Genomic DNA, 22,961 nt, shown 5'->3' with positions numbered 1-22,961 from the left:
GCACCGCTGTGCACCGCGACTTGCAGAGACTTCACATACTGGAAGTCTATGCAAGTCGCTCCGAGGTCGCCCCAAAGTAGTACAGGACCCTTTTTCTAAGTCGGAGTGACTTGTGTCGCTCCTATTAGAACGGGTCCTGTACTACTCAATGGACCGTGACATACCGCGACTTGTCAGGCTGACAAGTCGCCTGACAAGTCGCGCTAATGTGAATGGGCTCTAAAAATTAATATAGTTTGATTAAATTAGTCCATCAAAAAATTTTAATAAATAAAAATTATTTGAGCTTGAATTGGGTCTAAATAGAATATATATATATATATATATTTATATATATATATATATCATTATTTTTTTTTTTAAAGTACAAATCACACATGCTTTGAAAAAAAATGTCATTAGCTTTAGGTAGTTAAGTGGTTAGCACCGCTGCCTTGCAACAGTGTATTTGGGTGTTCGAATCCCTGAACTACCTACAACTGTATGTTGTTATATATGACAAGCAACACTAATACGGCTTCTCCCCAAAAATGAAATATTGTATATGTGTGAAATTAATATATTTTTGGGGTTGGTTAGATATAGGAAGTAACAATAATATATTGTTTTTTGCATATATATATATATATATATATATACATATATATATATATATACATATGCAAAAAAACATATATTATTGTTACTTTCTATATCTAACCAACCCAAAAATATATTAATTTCACACATATACAATGTTTAATTTTCGGGGAGGAGCCGTGTTAGTGTTCCTTTTCATATATATATATATATATATATATATATATATATATATATACACATACATACACATAGGCAAATCAATAAATAAAAAACATATATATATATATATATATATATATATATACATACACATATAATTATTTTTTGGGTATATATATATATATATATATATATATATATATATATATATACATATATATATACACATACACACACACACATATATATCTATATATATATATATATATATTTATTTTTGTGATTCATATATATATATATAGACATACATAGATATGTGCAAAAAAAAATAAAAAATAAAAATAAAAAAAAAAAATAAAAAAAAAAAAAAAAAAAAAAAATTTATTAGCGCCGGAATAGCGCCGTTTTACCGCGAATTTGCGGCGGTATTTGCCGCAAATTCAATAAAACTCCCACTAACGTTTTCAAAAACGTTATTTTCAGCCTAGTTTTTGGTTTGGAGCATGCTCACATGAGCTATCTGCCAGAAATTGACTCTGGAGCTATTTTTGCAATTTACACTTTTATTAATATCTTTTTTTCTACTTAACATTTTCACACAGTTTAAAAGCAGTTTAGCTCAAAATCATATAACACATCTTTCCCACACATTTTTTATTTTTTTCCTGCCATATTTTGTGATTTTGAAAAAATTAGTCCACCTTTTACCTGGACTGTTTTTAAGTCCAGTCCTGACATTAGTTGATCTTAATGAATCTCACAGTTGGCTTTATTTTCCGCCCGCCGTTCTTTGAATACCAATTTCAGACTTAAAAATTCACCGGTTCGCAAAATCCAGCCGAAACGCCAATTCTCCGTACTATGAATCAGGCCCTAAATGTCTGACTTGGAAACTCAAAATTTTCATTTTTAATCTTAGACTTCTAAGTTTTGATCACATAATTCTGATTTATGAGCTAAGAATTCTAATTTTTGATCACAGAATTCTGACTTTAAAACTCATAATTCTGACTTTGAATCTTAGAAATCGACTTTGAATCTCAGAATTCTGACCTTTTAAATCTCAGAATTCTGAACATGAAACTCGGAATTTAGATTTTAAGGGTCAGCATATGTTTAAAGTTTTAGGATTGCCCAATGGCTTTTTTGTAATTTGTTAGAGGTTTAGCAATAGTGTTGGTAAAATGTGTAGTCTTTATTTTAATTGTTTTAAAAAATTACCAGGATCTCAAATAAAGAACCAATACACATACTTTACAAAACTTTACAGACAACTTGACCATCACACCTGTGTTAGCTTGTTAGCTATCCCATTATAAAATCATTGGCATTGATATGATTCCTATTTGAGTTTGGCACCTCTACCCTTACCCTCTTAGTTACTATATCTGATGAATTTTATGGATGGGCAAAAATAATCTCTATTCTAAGTCTCTGTGTTCCTTAGAGAATTTTCTTATTACTTTTGGCCTCTGTGACACTGTGAAAATAAGAGGAAATTTCTCTTACAGGGGCACAAATAGCAATGAAAAGTGAAGTACTAAAAAGGTTTACCATTTTTATAGAAAAAAAAAAAAAGAAAGGAAATTGTGTTTAGTTTCGGCTTAGAGGTTACAAAGAAAAGTGCATAATGCTAAAAAAATATATTTTCTATTCTACAGGGGGATTCTGGTGAGCCAGGTCCTAAAGGACAGGTAAGATTAATATTATTTTATGTGAAGATTCATATACAACTTTTTATCTGTATGTTTTTATTAACAAAGCTTCTTCTTTCATTCATAGCAAGGCGTGCATGGAGAACTGGGCTACACAGGCCCAACCGGAGATCCTGGCCAGCCTGGAGTACAAGGACTAGCAGGGCTACCTGGACCAAGAGGTCATAATGGAGAGAGGGGAGTCCCTGGAATGCCAGGACGACCAGGAGTTCCAGTATGTAATATTTGAATGCATTAGCAAGTTTACCGAATCAGTTTAAATAATAAAGGAATGCATTTTTGCTAGCACAATGTAATATATGTTCCAAAAAGTGAATTCAGCATTAACCTTAAAGTATTTATGATTCATGCACAGTGACACATGACAATGTTTTTTATTTGCAGGGCAGAGATCCTGGAGATCAACACATTATTGAGGTGGTTCTGAAAATGTTGCAAGGTGAGAAATCCTAAATGAACATATACAGTTAACAGGAAATATTACTGTATTATCTTGAGCAGTTTTTTTTATTGTAGAAAAGTGAGGAGCTTTTCTTTTAGGCATGGGATTGGAATAATGTGCTTGTCTACTTTGACAGCCAAGTGAAGCAGTGGGTCATTTACAATGGCCACTTTCTTAGTGGCGTAGATAAGTGAACAATTTTTTTTTTGCAGACTCTTGCAAAGAAATAAAAAAGGTATGGCAAAAAACATTTTTAGACTACATTTGTACCCCAAAGGGTTGTATCAGATGTAATGTACCCCCTTCTATTTCTGTTTTGGTGTTTGGATTGTATTTTTATTACTGCCAGAGACTCTAATCAGTTGGCAAGTATTCATTTCCAGAGAATAGAAGCAGCATCATGTTTTTTTTACCTCTGTCAGTACATGAAGTTTTGGATGTTATACTTCATGCTAGACAAGACTTTTAGGAGTTACTAATCACAGCTCTACAGCAAATTTGACTGAAGACTATTAAAATAACCTGGAAAGATAAGTGGTCACCTGAATATTAGACTTGGATATAGACTGTATATAGTACTTAACATTGGTGGCCAATGACAGGTTATGCATCTGCATCTTAAAATTTAAACACACCTCAACTCTGGAAAGAAGTGGTTCTATAACATAAAAAATAAACTCTGCATGGCACAGACATTAAAGGGGTGATTTACCAAAGGCAAATAGACTGTGCACTTTACAAGTGTTATTGCACTCAGCAAAATGCAGTTGCTATTGTAACTGTACTGTCTACCCTAACGTTGTAAAGCACTGCTCAAACTGTTGGGGCTATATAAATCGTGTATGATAATATTAATAATAATTTACTGTAAATTGCTTCTTGCATATAAACCAGAAATCGGCTGTTCTGGCATATAGGTGCTTTTGTAGCTTTAATGATCACTTTTAGCAGTTTATACTATATTGCATGATTGCAACATAAGTAATTACAAAAATGGATATCACTGTAAAGAAGAGTTATTAAAGCTTTGTTACTTCACAGTATATGTTGAATTTAGCATTACACATAGCTGCAAATGACAGCTGCGTGCCAAAATCACTAAAGTAGGAGACTGATGAATATTCTGCTATATAAAAAAGTGTCAGAAGCAAACAGCCTACATCTATGTATACTAGCGTATTTCATGCTTTGAGAATTTTACCAATTTTTATATTATAAGTAGAATGCATTACTGGTTTAATTTGGTTTATTGTCATATTTCTTTTTCATGTATATCTTTTACAATTTGCTACTAATTTCTACAAAAGAGCAACTAGCAGAGGTGGCTGTCAGTGCTAAGAGAGCTGCCCTAGGAGGAGCTGGCGTTGTGGGACCTCCAGGACCTCCAGGACCACCAGGACCTCCTGGAGAGCAAGGACCCCATGGACACCATGGACCACGTGGCATCCCTGGAATTATTGGAGTAATGGGTCAAATTGGAAACACAGGACCCAAAGGTTGGTGAACTTGGTTATATAAAATGTACACAGATATATCAATTGGCCTTGTATACAGCTACAGGTTTAGGTCTTTTTTTGATGATTGCTATTGAGGGAAAAATGTAAGCTCGCTACCCACAGTCAACAGTAAAATAAATGTTAATTTTGACAACACTTATAGTGAAGTCTAAATGGATGAGATCGGGCCTTATTTTTCTATAAACCTTCTCATTCTCAGACAAGTTTGTGAGGTCAGAAGTCAACTACACATGAGTCAATAGTGAATCTTGGTAGATATTATTAGGTCCTGTTAAAAATGCGACAGCTGCTATCTCTGACCTTCTTCTGAAAAGGCTAGTTGTTTGGCTGTCTTTGTTATCAATATTTTCCCAATCCCTGATTTGGAACAAGCATGCAGATGGCAAAGTCAGAACATTTTACCTACAACAATTCTATTAGTTATGCAGGGGTTTTATGAAATCAGTGGGCCTGCGTGCAAGAACATAAATTGGGCCCTAGACTTGGAGGAAAAGTAAGTGTGATGCGTATAACGGAAAAAAGTGGGTATAGTTTAAATTGAACTGAATATTGGGCGTAGCTTAAAGTTGTGTGGTTTAATAGAGTTTGAGATGACTTATAAAGTGTAGTCATGAGATCATGCCCCGTCTAATTCCAAGACCCGCCAACACCAGACAGGCTGGAATGCTGCAGTGGGCAGTGAGCAGGGTTGCCAACCCCCTACAACATTTTTTACTGACAAAACATAGAGCCTAGAGTGGTTTAGTGGCCATTTACAAACACCATTTAGGCACATGGTGACCTGGGTGGCCTCCATTTTCCTCCAAAGCAGCAAGTCTGTATCCTGCAAAACTGGTCAGGCCTATTAAACAGTCCACCTCCTCACTTTTTTGCTTGGTGGTGACCCAATAGGGATTAGGATGCCTAATATACAGAAACATGCTTCCCTTCCAACTGGGACTTGGATCTAAGCCCATATATGCATCGAGGACCAATAAGTATACCATGTACCTATCTTTTCTTCACACCATGAGCTGGGAGCTCACTCATGGAATGCATTAACAACCTCATTTGGCTATATGAAATGTATGGACATTGCACTCTATGTAACTAAGGGCACTGAGTATCAGTCTTCAGGGTGGTAGGCTGAATGTGCTCACTACATGTGGATTGGACTTCATTGATGTGCGAGGGAGGTCTTTATAATGTTCATGTATACATTTTGGCTATTCAATATGGGTATGGATCCCTGCTTATGAAGCTAAGAGATAGATGTAAGCCTTGAACAAGTACCACAGTACTTGTAGTACTTGGACCACAGTGCCCCTTGAGTGTTACCTTGGAGGCACAACCAGTACATTACAGTTTAAGACTCTTTCCATACCTACCACCACAACCCTTGGAATGTTTGTCTACTTAAATCTGATGGACATGCGCTCATGCATGTTTTTATCATCTGTGTCAAATGTCAATACAGGCTTTATCCCTGGGGAACTTAGAGACCGTTTCTGACCAATTCTGGAATCACTGGTCCATATACACTTTATCTACTTGCTATAAATTATATTGTCATGTGGGCATATTTACTAGTATGGGTACAATTTATAGTTATATCTATGCGAGTGAGGTGGATGTATGTTTTTAGGTGTGTATAGAAGTCTGGTAAGGTGTCATTTTGAAAGTATACATATTTACACATTTGATACAAGCAATAAAATTATTATTCTACTTGGCCCAGTGAGTTGATGCATATATTGATTTATCTTTTTCAAAGGTGGTTGAGCCATATCAGGTTTTTATTTAAATTAGCTTTTCCACAAAATTCTGTAATCCAAGTGTATACTTAGGATGGGAGCCAGAGCAGATACAGCCCGACTCTCAGGCAAGCTCACTTTGCTGCTCTCAGACAGAACCCCACCCTCAGGAGTTACTGAGGAAGCAGGACGGAGTGAGGCAGCTTTATCACTATATCACTCTACCAGACAGCCAGTGGCAGTGGGGAGCCAGATCTAGAATGGCTTTTGGCTTTCGCTGCCAGGCAAAAATAGGAAAAGAGTGTCATGACTGCTACCTCCTCTTGGGTACATCTAATGAAATAATGGGGCACAGGGGTATATTATCAACATACAGTACTTTATTTACTCCATGTGTGCAGTGGGTATCAGGGCACAGTGGGCCCTTCTTCCCTCAGGGCCCGTGTCCCTAGCACACACTTCACACATAGATGATATGCCATTGTAGTTATGGCTGAATATATACTGTATATATATATATATATATATATATATATATATATATATATATATACACTACTGGGCAAACGTTTTAGGCATGTGTGAAAAAAATGGTGTACAATAAGAATGCTTTCAGAACTAGAAGTGTTAAAAGTTGTTTTTTTTTTTATCAATTAACAAAATGGAAAGCAAATGACATAAAATAAATCGAATTCAAATCAATATTATGTGTGACCACCCTTTGCCTTTAAAACAGCATCAAGTCTTCTAGGTACACTTGCACATAGTTTTTGAAGGAACTTAGCTTGTTCCAAACATATTGGAGAACTAACCACAGATCCTCTGTGGATGTAGGCTGCCTCAAATATTTCTGTCTGTTCATGTATACCCAGACAGACTCAATGATGGGGAGATCAGGGCTCTGTGGGGGCCAAACCATCACTTCTAGGACTCCTTGTTCTTCTTTATACTAAAGATAGTTCTTTTTTTGGGGGGGTTTTGGTGGGTGGTGGTGGTGGTGGGTGGGAAGATAGTTCTTAATGACATTGGCTGTATGTTTGGGGTCATTGTCTGGTTACAGAATAAATTTGGGTCCAATCACATGCCTTCCTGATGGTATGGCATGCCAATCACATGCCTTCCTGATGGTATGGCATGATGGATAAGTATCTGTCTACATTTTTCAGCATTGAGGACATCATTGATCCTGACAAAATATTTAAAATTTTGACTCACCAGTTTAGAGCACCTGCTGCCATTTTTCTGCACTTCAGTTCTTATGTTTTTATGCATAGTTGAGTTGCTTAGCTTTGTTTCCACATAGGAGGTATGGCTTTTGGCCACAATTTTTCCTTGAAAGACAATTCTGGCCACACTTCTCCAGACAGTAGATGGGTGTACCTGGGTCCCGTTGCTGATGGCACTGCTGGACATCTTCTGATGTTGAAAGGAAGTAAGCAGGATGTGTCTTTCATCTGCAGCATTAAGTGTCCTTGACCGACCACAGGGTCTACGGTCCTCAATGTTGCCCATTTTGTTGTGCTTCTTCAATAGAGCTTGAACAGCACATCTTGAAACCCCAGTCTGATTGGAAATCATTGCCTGGGAGAGACCTTTTTGATGCAGTAGAACTACCATGGGCCTTGTTGCTGTGCTCAGCCTTGCCATGGTGTTTGACCTGTGACATTAAACTTCTACAACCTCACCTTAGTATAAGAGTTTGGCTGTTCCTTATTCAGTTTTGAACATCTTACACAGCTGTTTCGGTTTTATTTAATGGCTGTTTCAACCTACATATGAAATTGATGATCATTAGCACCTGCTTAGTACAATAGATTAATCATACACCTGACTCCTACAAATTCCATGACTTTGTGCAAGTGAACAAAGTGTGCAATGAAAAAGTTGATACTGGCATGAAGCAAAAGGGTAATCACACCAAATATTGATTTGATTTAGATTTTTCTTAGGTTCCCTCACTGTGCAATGTAAAATTGATAAAAATAAACAAAAATGTAAATATACATTTTTGAAAGAATTTCTACTTTACATCATTTCTTCTTCTTGCATCTTTTATGGAGCAAACAAACTTTTTGTTTTTTCAGATCTTAATAAGTTTTATTCTAGGTCCTGGAGCCTGAAGGCTTTGGGTGGGTTTAAGCCTTTAGTGCTAGGTTCACATTTTACCTATTAATCCAGACCTTTTAATTTCTTTAATCTGTGACTGAGGCTCCAGGGCTCTCTTGCTATATGCTGTGAGCGCCTGCTGTTAAGTGATAAGGTGAATGCTGACAGAACACTAACAGGTACATGTGCTACCTGTTATTAGAGAGGCACTCTGTTAGTCAGGAACTGTCATAAGTTTATTTATTGGCTCCGTCGAGCAGATGTTTTGTTTGCTTTATGCTCTCTACTTGCTGTACAACATCCTCCTGCACTAAACTATATTTATTTCCTTGCTGAAAAAAATTGCAGGACAAACCTATTTAAATAGTTTCTGAGTGCCCCTCTGACATGCATAGTTTACCATTGCTACTACCAGCTTAGCCAGTCCCCCATACAATATAATGCAATGCAACATGTTTTCTTGCTGTAGCTAATATTAAAACAGCACAAGGGGCAGCTTAATGGTTAGCACAGATACCTTGCAACACTGGGGTTCCCAGTTCAAATCCTGGTTAGGACCATATCTGCATGAAGTTTGCATGCTCTGAACTGCCAATGAATTCTTATATCGGGTGTGTACGAGATAGGAATCTTAGTAACAGGGACTGATATAAAAGTGCTGTGTAATTTTGCGCTATAAAAATAATTACAATAATAATACAGGGATAATCTACAGAGATTGCCAACAAATAATGCTTCATTATACAGTAGAAATCCAATATAAGGGCAAACAAAGACAAATATCTGTAGTAGCACAATGTTTCAAATCATTGTACAACCAGGGGTTAGCAATAAGATGTAATATAGGGAGTAAATCCATCAGATACATTGAAGTAAAACAATAAGAACCAAGTCATGCTGATATTTCTATATGTTTCCAATACTCCTATTTATTATAAAACGATGAAAGTGTACCCTCTATGATATGAGCTACCAATTTAATAAGCCTTATTGAATTAATTCTAGCTTTACTTTAAATTCTATTTAAAGACAGAAAAAGTTAGCTGGATACCATCATCCACTGAGCAGCATCAAAGTTGCAATAATCTTTTTGATAGTTCAGAGCAAAACAGAAATTGTTTACACACTTTAGCTCCAGAAGGTTTTACCCCCTTCCTGACCAGAGCACTTTTTGCAATTTGGCACTGTGCTGATTTAACTGGTAATTGTGCGTTCATGCAACGCTGTACCCAAACAAAATTTGCATCCCTATTTCCCCGCAAATAGAGATTTTTTCTGGTGGTATTTGATCACCACTGGGATTTTTATTTTTTTGCAATAAAAATGAAAAAAATTTTTGTCATACATTTTGGCCAAGTGATGACATGCACTATAATGAAATATAATATATAACGTGAATGAGTCCAAAAATAGATTATATATAACACGTGAATCTTCACTGAGGTGCTCCGGATATTGTGAATGTCCTTTCTCAAAGGTCAAAAGTTTCCAATCATCCCATGTGACATAATCGTGACCCCAACACTGCAATAAGATGGCCCCTTACCGACTTTCCATAGAAAAGTAGCATATAAAACGACATCAGATCACTGGAAAAAAGGTCCACGAGCCACCGTGTCATCCCCACACAAAGTGTAACACCACGTGTTAATAATTGAATTTCCCTCTTACCAGAAATCAGTATAAGAAGGCTTGGAATGATATGCCCATAGAAGGACCACAGTAGAACCGTAGGGATGGATGGTTGTGTGAAACTGTTACTATCCACATAGGAGGTATCACAGGGACTCTTTCACAAAAACAAATGCTGCTCCACAAAGAAAGTTTCAGAGGCGCTAGATGTTATGCTCCACACAAAGAAAGGAAGAGCCGATTGCATTGCCCCAATAGAACCGTTTATTAAAATTAAAATGAACACTTACATTCCTTAGGATAGAAATCGCTTGTAGGAATATCGATGATCACGGCCGCCTGATGTGACGGTGCGGCTTCTACTGTCTGATGCGTTTCCCCTCAGAAGGCGTCAACTGGGATTGCATATATTGTTTTTTTTTTTTATTATAGTGCATGTCATCACTCTCCAGCACTGAGAAATTGCACATATATTTTTTTTTACACTTTTCTTAGTTTGTTTTGTTCTTATTATTCATTGGATGTGTTCACTTCCATGTTATTCATTTTGAGTGCACTAGTTTTATTTTTTCACTATTCAGCCACATGTTTCGGGTAAAAAAAAAATTAAAAAAGCGTATATTTATTGGTTTGCACAAAAGTTATAGTGTCTACAAACTATGGTACATTTACTAGAATGAACGCAGCTTTTAGTTTATGACTGCCTATCTCATTTCTTGAGGTGCTAAAATGTCAGGGCAGTACAACCCCCCCAAAAATAACCCTGTTTTTGGAAAGTAGACACCTCAAGGAATTTGCTGAGAGGCATGTTTAGCCCATTGAATGTGAAAGAATGGTGATTGGTGTTAAGCACCAACCGTTATGCGCAATGAAAATTAGAGCAAAATTAATCCAAATGATCCCCAGTGAGTGGAAATCAAAAGGAATGGGAGCCGCAGCGTAAATGTGAGAAATACGCAAACAATGCATAAATTATATATAAATATATAATAGCCGCACTCTCCTGTGAATAATTCTCATAAATAAATTAAAGCCCTAAATCTTATTAAACTAATAACAATCAAGTGAATTTGGTGGATAATTCAATTCCCAATGTGTAATTTTTTCACTTATCTCTAAGTGCCACCTTAAATTAAATGCAGATAAATTATCAAAAAATTAGGCCTCAATAAGTGGCTTCTAACGGATCAAAATTAAATATATCGAATAATAAATGAATTAATTAAAAATAAATTATGCAGTGATACACCAATATAATATAAATTGTGCAAAATATCAAAAATTGTGCAGATAAATTGTGTGTATAAAGTCCCAACAGCAATATTGAATGAGACAAAGATAGTCCATAAAACACCATCCAATGAATGGAAAATCAGAGGGATCCTGATCTGGACTTGTTGAAGTAAAGACACCTTCACCATACACACAGATCACCCGGTGGGTCAAGCCTCTTACCAGAGAAGGTAGACCCTCAAATTATAGGGGGTCAGTAAGAGCCTTTATGAGACAGGATTAGGATAGATGCCCTCTGAATGCATCCAACCAGGGATGAGCCGTCCTCCTCTAATGCTTGAAGTCAAAATGCTGGACTCAAGTGCATCATGCAAACAAAAAGGACTCCATGGTGAAGAGTCCATGTGGTCAGCTGGCGAAACCACGGGCTATATTCTCCAGTTCCCCAGTGGGACAGGAGAGCCCAAGAAAACCATGGAAGGTGGGGGGGGGGGGGGACGTCGGGGCTGTGATAATCTCTTTGTGGAATTTTAGGAAGGATCCACTTCTTCCAGATGCTTTGTATAGTACATAAGCATTGAAAAGAGCCAATTGGAATAAATATACAGACACTTTCTTGTACCAGCGTCTGGCCTTACAGGCAATTATGTATGGCCCATCATCTGGTCGTTGAAGTCCACTATGGTTGTAGTCGTGGACACAGAGGGGATTCTCAACAACACCAGTCGCCGTTGTAATTTGGATTGCTGTGACTGCGTGAATGGAGTTTGTCCCTCCACTTCACTGCAATTCATTGCACCTCAAGCAGGCTCTCTCCCCCTGACTAAGTGCAGCATTTACAAGCCATTGGGGGAAGCCCCGGCGATTAGATTCCACAGTGCCACATGTGCCAATTCCTAATTTAAAGAGGTGTCTAAAAAGTGTCACGCTTGTATAAAAGTTGTTGACGTATAAAGATACCCCTTTCCGAATAAGGGTGACACAAAGTCCCAAACAATCTTGCCACTGCTCCCTATGTAGTCTGGGCAGTTGGGGGGGGGGGGGGGCTCCACACTGCTATCTTTTTCCTTGTAAACCATAAAACTACATGTATAGCCTGTTGCCCTATCACAGAGATTATACATCTTGACCCCATATCTGGCATGCTTGCTGGGGAGAAACTGTTTGAAAGCAAGGTGACCTGCAAATCTTTGATTGAAGTGGTTTACGAGGGGCCGAATTTTGTGGAGCCAGTAATATCCAGGGTCACCCCGAGGACGAGAGTTCATTGTCACTGAAGTGCATGAATCACAATATTTGCTCATATCAAGCCCTGGCCATGGCAGCAGAGAACACGGGCATATGAGGAATGGGGTCAGTGGACAAATATGACCGCAACTCACTCTTTTTAGTAATGCCCATGTTGAGGGATTAACCAAGAAAAGTTTTAAACTCAGGAACCTTTATAGGTTTCCAGCCAAATTGTCTGGGAAGGGTCAAATTTGGATTTGTGGCAATAAATTGATTAGCATGCAAACTGCTTTAGTCCACAATAGATCCGTACAGATCTTCAGTGAAAAACAGCTAAAAATAATCAAAGGCACTAAAGCTGGCTGTTCCCACCAAAATCCGGGTTGGCCAGTAAATGGGGGAAGTATGGGCACTGCAGAATCTGTGGGATGCCAATCAGGATTTGCAAACGCATCAGGAAGGGCACTATGGGCTCTACGGGCCTACGTTTTATTCTTGGTGGTTGCGGGCCACTACTTGTCCTAGCCACCCCACCAGCTTGAACTGCACTTATGGGACTTGCCACTTCACCAAGTGATACTGCAGTGCTGGTTTGTCTACAACCAGGGTGTACTAGGCCGCAGGTGCTTGCCAGTTCACCAGAAGGTTGAGAGGCACTACTACCGACACTCTGCTGCATATGAGAATCATGCGGTTGTTGCACCTCAGCGACAGTAGAACGGGGTTGGGTAAGCCTGACCATAGCAGGGAACTCTACTCCATCGTCAGAGCTATCTGTCAGGGTGCCACTGCCCTCTACAGATTCGTATACTGAGTCTGATTCTGACAGTGAGGATTCCCTACCGCTCTCATCTGTCATGCTCAGTATCCTGTAGGCCACTTCACTAGTGTACCTTTTGTTTGACATTTTGGCCAATAAATTTACAGGTGACTCACAGGTAAGAAAGCACCTGGTTGTCAAGGACTGTTTGAACCACTACAAAAAAAATAAATAACTGCTAGTGCTAGTAGAGATCAGGCCTGACTCTGCTAATGCTCTGGTTTTGTGTGCTGTGTTTTGGAAGTGACAGTGATCTATTGATACTGCACTTCTTGGGGTCTGGGGCTAAACGCAAGAGCTGGCAGGTGTCAGGGCTGTTCCTGCTAATGCTGCATTTTTGGGAACACTAAACTATTGTAGATGCTAGCATAGTTCTGATCAGATCAAAGATATTGATCCGTTCAGACACTATACTAGTAATGGAGGTATACTGTATAGTGTGTGTGTGTTAGTGTTACTGGCAATCAAAGGGTTAAAATCTGATGCTATCTGGGATTGACCCTAACTGACGCTAATGTTGACGCTATCTAACTGGTGTCACCGGTGACACTAATACAGTGATCAGAAAAAAAGATCTGTACACTTTACTAGTAACACTGTGAAAGGGAGTAAAAGGGTTAACTGGGGGGGGGATCAGGGGGTTAAAACTTTATTATAAAAAATGTTGTGGGACCCTGACGCTATACTAAGACTGACACTGATGCTAGCTTACTAGCGTTACCCGTGACACTAATACAGTGATCCGTAACTTATCTGTATACTGTATGCAGTGACACTGTGACAGGGCAGTGAAGGGATTAACTGGGGGTGATCAAGGGGTTAAACCTTTAGTAGAGGATATATGGCGGGTACCCTAAACCTGTCTGGGACTTCCACTGGTGCTAACTGGTGTCACCAGTGACACTAATACAGTGATAAGTAAATTATCTGTATACTGTATATAGTGACACTGTGACAGGGAGTGAAAGGGTTAACTAGGGGTGATCAGGGGGTTAAATGTGTGCTTATATGTACTGGTATCAGTGTAGTGCTTGTGTACTCACTGTGATGCTTTCTTCTCTCATGCTGGAACCGAAAAGGGCTCCAGCAGAGAATATTGCATAATTTCCTGTGCCTGTGTTTACATTACACAGACACAGGACGTTCTGCAATTGGTCAAAACTGATCACAAGGTCCAGGCCACAAATTAATGACCTGCACCCGATGACTGATCTGAACTGAATCAGGTCACTGCGGTAACGGCGCGCACGCCCCTGACCCATGAGCGCGCATTACGTACCTATACATGACTGCCAGGGCCGTCGCGTCAAGGCAGGCAAACGAAGCAATTGCTTGGGGCCCCGAGCTGGCCTGGGGCCCCAAGACCCGACACAGACGACTGACATTATCATCAGGGCCGGCTGCAGCCCCGGCCCCCGCTGTGCTCCAGTGACAGTGATGGATCTTTCCTGCTACGTCAGCCGCTATGAGCGGCATGATGTCACATCCAGCGGGAGCAGCTGTGCGGCGGTTGTTCATTCATCTGACAGTCTGACTGGCTGCAACTCCGCAAGACGGTCACGGCGCGTCGGCGCCGATCCCTTCCACAGCACACAGAAGCCAGCAGCAGCATGATCGATTCGCAGGAGTCTGTCTGACTGAGACTGACTGAAGCTTTCAGTCTGAAGGAGCGGAGCAGAGCAGAGCCCGAGACAGCCAGCTGAGCCAGGCAAGAGTTAATGGGCTGGGGCCTGGGGGACCTGGACCTCTTGCATTTGGGGGGATCAGCATATTTTAGGGCCCCTACTAGTACTACAATGCTAACCCCCCCCTCCCCCTAATACAATGCTGACCCGCCCCCCCCTCATACAATGCTTATCTGCCAATGCCATCCCCCCTGGGGCCCCCTCCTCCTAATACAATGCTGATCCCCCCCCCCAAATTTTAGGGGGAGGGAGGAGAAACAGCATTGTATTAGGGGGAGGGGGGTTAGCACTGTATTAGGAGGAGGGGAGCAGCATTGTATTAGGGGGAGGGGGGATCAGCATTGTATTAGGGCCCCTGATAATTCTGGCATCTCCTGTACCATGTCCACACGGCCTCTGGCACTTCCTGTACCATGTCCGCACAGCCGCCGACATCTCCTGTACCATGTCCGCAGAGCCCCTGACATTTCCTGTACCATGTCCGCACAGCCCCTGACATCTCCTGTACTATGTCCGCACAGCCCCTGACATGTCCTGTACCATGTCCTCACAGCCCCTGACATTTCCTGTGCCATGCCCGCACAGCCCCTGACATGTCCTGTACCATGTCCGCACAGCCCCTGACATCTCCTGTACCATGTCCGCACAGCCCCTGACATCTCCTGTACCATGTCCGCACAGCCCCTGACATCTCCTGTACCATGTCTGCACAGCCTCTGACATCTCTTGTACCATGTCCGCACAGCACCTGACATCTCCTGTACCATGTCCGCACAGCCCCTGACATCTCCTGTACCATGAACTGAAAATACAAAGCAAAAAAGGGCGCACCAGCCTAGCGCATTATCCTTGGCAAGTTTATTTGGATAAAATTGTTTAAAATCAAATACTCACAAACAAACAAGAAGTTTCAGGCACATCAATTCCATACACCTGCCAATACGGCCCCTTAGAGTAAGGTTCAGTGAACATAAGTGCAGCATATTGAACAGGAAAACGAAGGCTTGAGTTAAGGACCGCAACAGCTACTCCATACCTCGCCACTTTGAGCAGCACCATAATGGGGATCCAACGGGCCTACGGGTCTTTGGCATTGAGCAAATAGCTAAGGACCCTGACGAGGGGGCTAGATTCCAGAGGCTGTGCAGAAGGGAGTCTTACTGGATCTTCACCCTAGGGTCTATGGCCCCTGGGGGTTTGAATGAAGATCTTGAAATCCAGAGTGTACTGTAGTTTCTGCAGTGCATTTCTGTTTTCTCCCCCCTTCCGTATGTGTCTCTGTCCCCCCTGGCCCATCCTAGTACCACACCACTTTCTATTTTCTTTTTGGGGTCTACACGCATACGCTGGTGTATATGTTCAGGCTGACGTATGTGCATGTGTGTGCCCCTCCCCCCTCCCCGTCTCCTCAATTGTGTGGATATGTGTGAGCGTAGCCTATGCACGCACATATACACACACTGCTTGTACACCATCCTCCCTTTCCCTTTTCCTTCCCCTCAATTTAATTTGAAGCGTATAGTTCCTTAGTATAGGTCCCACACCTATAGTTTTTTGCATTTTGCATTTGGCTTACCGAGTTTAGTTTTTCAAGCTCTCCAAGGTATGTTTATAGAGGAGGTATGGCACGCGCAAATTGGTGTCCGAAGTTCTACATGCCATATCTAACGAGTCACACTATATGTACACATATTTTTAGATGGTTTTAATATGGATTTTATATAATGAATCATTATGGTTCAGCATGTATATATAGGTGTCTGTATATACATGTATATTTATATGTGCATGGTATGTATAATTTTTTTAATTAATTTTTTATATATGTGTATATACTTATTCACAGTTATATAATTTAATTGAAAATTGAATAATCTTTTATCCATTGATTCATTCTTTTATACATGTGATTCTCATTCAGGCTTAGCAAGTTACATTATTAGTACACAGGTACCCATCATTAATATTATTAGTGTTAATGTCAATTTTAATTTAATTTTATTGGTTTGGGTTGTTCTATCTGATGTACAATATTTCACTGTTTTTTTTTAAATATGTGCGACCATCTTTTTCCAAACTTGGTGGGCGCTCCAATCAACTCCCACCAGAGTCGACTCCGTATGGTGCATCTTAATGTAGTGCCCCTGGACTTGGTCCGGTGTATATATCACATCAGCGGGGCATACTTGTGTCCTCCCCTTTGCGGTCTCCATAGGAACGGCTTGCTGAGGACGGAGGTTGTTGTTGTTTGGATGGGCGGAAGTGACGTTACGCGGTGATGCGCACGCCAGTTCCGGGTCGAGCGGCGTGCGTTCCACCGCTGTCCCGCCGCCCATGTATATGGAAACCGGAAGCCGTCACGACCTGGATGGGCGGAAGTGACGCTATGCGGTGGTGCGCACGCTAGTTCCGGGATGAGCGGCGTGCGTTCCACCGCCACCCTGCTGCCATATTATACCATCCCAAATATCCTGGTAGCCTATCTTACAGTGAACACCATTGGACCACCAGGGAATATGCCCAATATGCCCAGTATGAGTTAGTGGACTATCAACCAACACGATGGTCTCAGCACGATGCCCTACTTGGTTCAGGACCACGACACGTACAGGTCAGTCTACCATATCAGTTATTATTCTTATATTATTATTATTTTATATGATTATGATTATTATTATTATTTTCTGTGAAATGGAGTCCACGATGAGCTGGGAAGTGTTTTGGATAGCTCACCAATGGAACAAATGGTCACGTGGGGCTTTGCCAACCAAAATGTAAATGTGACTACACTTGTGACTTGCAATAGCTTTTGGGTAAATGGCTGTGTAGCCACGCCCATTTGGGCGATATCTCCTCCCACATCTCCCAGGGGTCATATGGAGGCCTGGCCCTACATACTATATTTAAACTATGGACTTGACCATGGCCTCCAGGCTCTGAGGAAGAGGCACAGCCTCGAAACGCGTCAGCCCTCTGCTTCCAGTAAAGACGTTGATCCTCTGGTAGGAGGCAGGTGTATGGAATTGATGTGCCTGAAACTTCTTGTTTGTTTGTGAGTATTTGATTTTAAACAATTTTATCCAAATAAACTTGCCAAGGATAATGCGCTAGGCTGGTGCGCCCTTTTTTGCTTTGTATTTTCAGTGTCTGGTCGACCACCCTGGTCGTAAGGGGCAGCAAAGCCTAGCCATCATGGATGCCTAATACCAGTACGAGTTCCAGGATTGTAACAGCCTGAGGACCAGGTTCCGAGCGCAGGAAAAGGGAGTGCTGTCCAGCACTTATCTTTTTTGGAATATCTCCTGTACCATGTCCGCACAGCACCTGACATCTCCTGTACCATGTGCGCACAGCCTCTGACATCTCCAGTACCATGTCCGCACAGCCTCTGACATCTCCAGTACCATGTCCGCACAGCCTCTGACATCTCCTGTACCATGTCCGCACAGCCTCTGACATCTCCTGTACCATGTCCGCACAGCCCCTGACATCTCCTGTACCATGTCCGCACAGCCTCTGACATCTCCTGTACCATGTCCGCACAGCCTCTGACATCTCCTGTACCATGTCCGCACAGCCTCTGACATCTCCTGTACCATGTCCGCACAGCCCCTGACATGTCCTGTACCATGTCCGCACAGCCTCTGACATGTCCTGTACCATGTCCGCACAGCCTCTGACATGTCCTGTACCATGTCCGCACAGCCTCTGACTGGCTTTGCGTGTGTGCGGGGGGGCCTCTATGTCCATTTTGCTTGGGGCCCCCAAATTCCTTCAAACGGCCCTGATGACTGCACAGCCGAGCCGCCCTGCCGCAGTATATATGTGGTGGGCAGTCCGGAACTGGTTAATTGAACATCATGTGATTTGTACAGGCATTTTCAGCACACTATAAGGATTCATTGACAGTTCAGAAGGCATTAACATTGCATTAACATTGCATTACCAATATATTAGTACCCGAGTGTCCCTCTAAAGACATAAAGTGGAATTGGGAAATTCCAGGTAACAAAATCAATGGGGTATATTTATAAAAGCTTTGCCAGAAATGCTTTTTGGCATTTCACCCCTCTGATATTAAACTGAAATTCTACAACCACATTTACCCTATTTAGGCGTATGTGACAGTTGGTAAAAAGCTGGAATATCACATTTACAGTAAGTTTTAAATATGGCTTTTACTCCACTCCTTGCCCTGCACACCAGACTAGGGGGCTAGTATCTCCATTAAAGAGATGCAGAGGCAGACTGGGAACCTGGGAGCCTGGGGCTATTTCATGATAGGGACAGCTTTTTTGGCCTAAGTGGAGTTTACAATTATGCCTTATTGGTTAGTGGGTATGGTAAAAAATGGGTGGTCCTAAATTATGTGGTTTATTGTGACACACCTTTTCACCTTCTAGCCTCCTTTGCAGCTCTCGGCATTTAAACACATGGTATATTAGAGCCACAAAGAAAGTTGGTGCTGGAACTGTGATTTCAGGTCAGAATAAGGTATCTATATTTCGCCCAGCATGTGTTACTGACTGCAGATCCCTCTCTAGTCCATATCTGGATAGTGAAGTATCTCTATTCAGGACCACCGGCCCAATAGATTTTATTAGAACTGGCTTGGTGGGCAAAAAACAGAATGCTTTAAATGCTTTTAAGGAAACAAAAGATGCTTTACTATGCAGATTGAAAAGGAGAAAATAAGTTACCTCCTAGGCTGGGAGGAGTTGCATCATTTGCACCTAATGTAGATACCACCATCAAAAACATGGTACGTTTCAGTCACTTTTTTAGATGTACACATAAATATTAGCTCTATATACACTTGAACTCCAGACAAGAGCGAAATACACAGATGAAATACTTATAAGAGAGTTCTTTTACATGCCAAAGGATCTGTACTTTTCCATCCAGTTCTAAGATTTGCACAGCTCTGTCACACAGAAAATCTTGTCTGGTAGAGCAGAAGACGCTACTTTTTTAGCTGCATTTGAGTAACACCTACAGGTTCCGTCCCTCCCCCAGTTTGTGACCAGACAGTGGAAGGAGAAGCAGCAGAATGATGGGATTTTTTTTTCTGTCACTTTGCTCTCTTCTATCAATATGCTATTTGTTAACACATGAGGACTGCAATACAGATGAATTCTGCTACTTATCTCTTTTCTAGTCATGCTCTGCTGTACAGGGACTGCAAGGGGCTAATTCCAAGTCAAATTGAGGTACTTCCCCTAGTAGCACTAAAAAATAAATAAATGTAACGACGATGTATTACAAAATACCGAAGTGCAAACATCTGTGTCATTTAAAGTATATCTGCCAGGGGTTCAGCTTTATGGTTTAGAGGAATGGCATTAAACAAAAGCATTCTGAGTATCTCTAGTGTACAATTTTATACTGTATGTGATTCTTTCTTATTAACAGGAAGACGAGGAGAAAAGGGAGATCGTGGCGAGACAGGACGTGGCCACCAGGGTATGCCTGGACCCCCTGGTATTACAGGTGAGTTTAATAAAGACACTGGGCTATAGTCAAGATATTATTTTTGTTACTGAAAGTTTTAGTTACTCCTACAACTCTATAAAAAGCTTTGGATGGCTTGTAGGGTCTTCATTCTTTCCAGATTATAGCACTGTTTGCATTTGACCTTCAGAGTAATCAAGCAGCCTTTTAGTATAATTTACATTGTTACCTATTCATTAAACCATACACCTTTCTGGCTGACCGCATAGGGGAGATTTACTAAAACTGGAACACTCAGAATTTGGTGCAGCTGTGCATAGTAGCCAATCGGCTTCTAACTTCAGTTTCTTCAATTAAGCTTTCACAATAAAACCTAGAAGCTGATTGGTTTCTATGCAAAGCTGCACCAAATTTTCCATTCCTCAGTTTTAGTAAATCCCCCCATGAGTCAACTGTCATACTGTACTCACTTACAAATATACAAATTGTAAAACTAGGAGCGTTTAAGCTAACCACGTCATTATCTGTAATGTCAACTAATATATGTGTTTTGTCATCAGGTCTCCCTGGTATTCCTGGTCAAGCCATTGAGGGAAAAGATGGAGAAAGAGGTCCAGAGGGATCAGCAGGAGAGGCTGGCAGACCTGGGTTGCCTGGTCCAGCAGGTCTCCCGGGATTTTGTGAGGCAGCAGCATGTTTGGCAGCATCTGCTTATGCTCCAGCTTCTCTGACTGAACCCGGTGCCATCAAAGGTTAAAAATCCCACTGATCCCATCAAATACTTCTAGGACAAAAAGACTGAATAATGAAAAACAACATCAAAAGGAACCTATTCCTTGCTGTAAGGGCCCACACCCCAAGTACACCATTCTAAGGGTCCTTCTGATACAAAGGAAGTTATTGGGAATTATATAACCATCAACTTTGGCATGACCAATGGAGGAACAAAATATAAATGTTCTTACACTCAGAAAAGCCATCATAAATTGTCGGCAGTGTGCAATCAACCACTCTCCTCCTAAACACTGACCTTAACACCATCCTTTCTCATATACTTAATTTTGGCAAAATCACCTGATCGCCCTGGAAGAATATATTGTCCAAAAATCAGAACCCATGTCTGACATGTGAAGCCATATTCTACACAGTCATATTATAGATTGTCAAAATATCTACAAAAAGTCCTGGAACTGTCACGGAAGACCAGAAAGATAGTTGTCAGAAAAAGATAAATTCTGTGTAATTTGATTCTGGGTGGCTAAGTTACAAACCTAAAATATTGACTGTTGGGTCAATCTTGCTTTTTGTAAATACAGGTTTGGGTCCACATAGAGTAATAAAGATCTGTCCTATGATGTATTATGATTCCAGATACTTTGTAGCAAATCTTGGCATCTGGATAACCATAATTACTATGCAATATTTGTTGTTGGTGATGACCTAGTCTGTAACAATCATTGACAGTGCTAACACACACAGGACATATTTTGTCTTTAATAATGTATAAACCATCGACCAAGGTTTAAAGCTCCTTTTAAGGGACCCACAATCTTAAAAAAAGATGACAATAGATATACTTGTTTGCATTTTGCACAGATCCTGAACAAACTAATATGTTTTTATATTATCAATATAAAGAGCAGAACCCACAGCAACCAGGCAGAATTCATTTTTCATTTGTTCAACTACAAAAAAATGCTGAAAGACAATTTCTGATAAGTTGCTAAAAGTTATTATGCATCAATGCTATTTGTACTACATTATCAAATAATATATTTGGTGATGGGCATAATGTGTCATCAGTATTATTAGAATTTAGAACAACAAGAGCTTTTATCATTCTACAAGTAATCAGAAATTGACATTTTCCTAGTGCAGGTTTGAAAATGAAACCAATACTTGTCTAATTGGTGGATATGAATTGAATTATTTTTCTCTTTCATGTCTTTAGCAGAGGATGCTTTGTATATTTGCCAAACTGTGAATCAAAAATATATATTCCCAGAGGAGATTGACATGTGTCACTATTGCCTTCTATCCTGCTAGTGCTATGTGTGAGTTCTATCTGTTCTTGATGTCATGTTGTCTTGTCCCTCATCACTGTGCTTCTTTGCTTTTCTAGATATTTAAACCTATAACAGACAGGTGATCATATTGCTTTGATTAGTGTTGTCTGAGCTTCTTGTTTGCATGTGCACTTTCCATCCTTCGCTATACAGGAATATTTTAATAGCTCAGTACCTTGTCAAATGTCTAATTTACTGCAAATTGAAATTAATAGGCCTAATTAGCAAAGTGAATTGAAGTACACTGTAGCGAAGTACATATGGGTGCACTTCAAGCATCCACTCGGGGATGCACAATTTTTTTGTATAAATCTTATGCACGTGATTGGATGGTTGGCGTGAACACTTAACTTCACACACATCACCTCCCTTTGCACTTTAGTATATCTGGACCGAGCCAATCTGTTTCAAGCAAGGGAGAGGTTAATCCCAAGCTATTAGGTTTTAAAATTTTTCAATGATATATTTTATCAATGATGCTTTATCCATGTCCCTGTAATAACATACACATTTTACTTGTATGCATTTCTGTTCTAAGTGTATGGTAGCAACTTCATTTTTTGTGTTATGTTTGGCCCTTTTACTTTATA

General features: G+C 40.4%; 1 protein-coding gene across 1 annotated transcript in view; it reads left to right on the top strand.

Moving 5' to 3' along the window:
* The window catches only part of COL9A2 (collagen type IX alpha 2 chain), a 116,605-nt gene extending 94,798 nt beyond the window's left edge, over positions 1-21,807 (top strand). The window contains exons 27-32 of the mRNA XM_082247604.1: positions 2,403-2,435; positions 2,524-2,670; positions 2,841-2,895; positions 4,206-4,394; positions 20,267-20,344; positions 20,866-21,807. Of these exons, the coding sequence (XP_082103730.1) occupies positions 2,403-2,435; positions 2,524-2,670; positions 2,841-2,895; positions 4,206-4,394; positions 20,267-20,344; positions 20,866-21,062 (699 nt within the window). The 3' untranslated portion in view covers positions 21,063-21,807. The remainder of the gene's footprint in view (positions 1-2,402; positions 2,436-2,523; positions 2,671-2,840; positions 2,896-4,205; positions 4,395-20,266; positions 20,345-20,865) is intronic.
* The last annotated feature ends 1,154 nt before the right edge of the window (positions 21,808-22,961 follow it).

Source organism: Pelophylax lessonae, assembly GCF_965119305.1.
Source record: "Pelophylax lessonae genome assembly, chromosome: 2".
NCBI lineage: Eukaryota > Metazoa > Chordata > Amphibia > Anura > Ranidae > Pelophylax > Pelophylax lessonae.
This window is presented reverse-complemented; position numbering and strand designations above follow the sequence as displayed.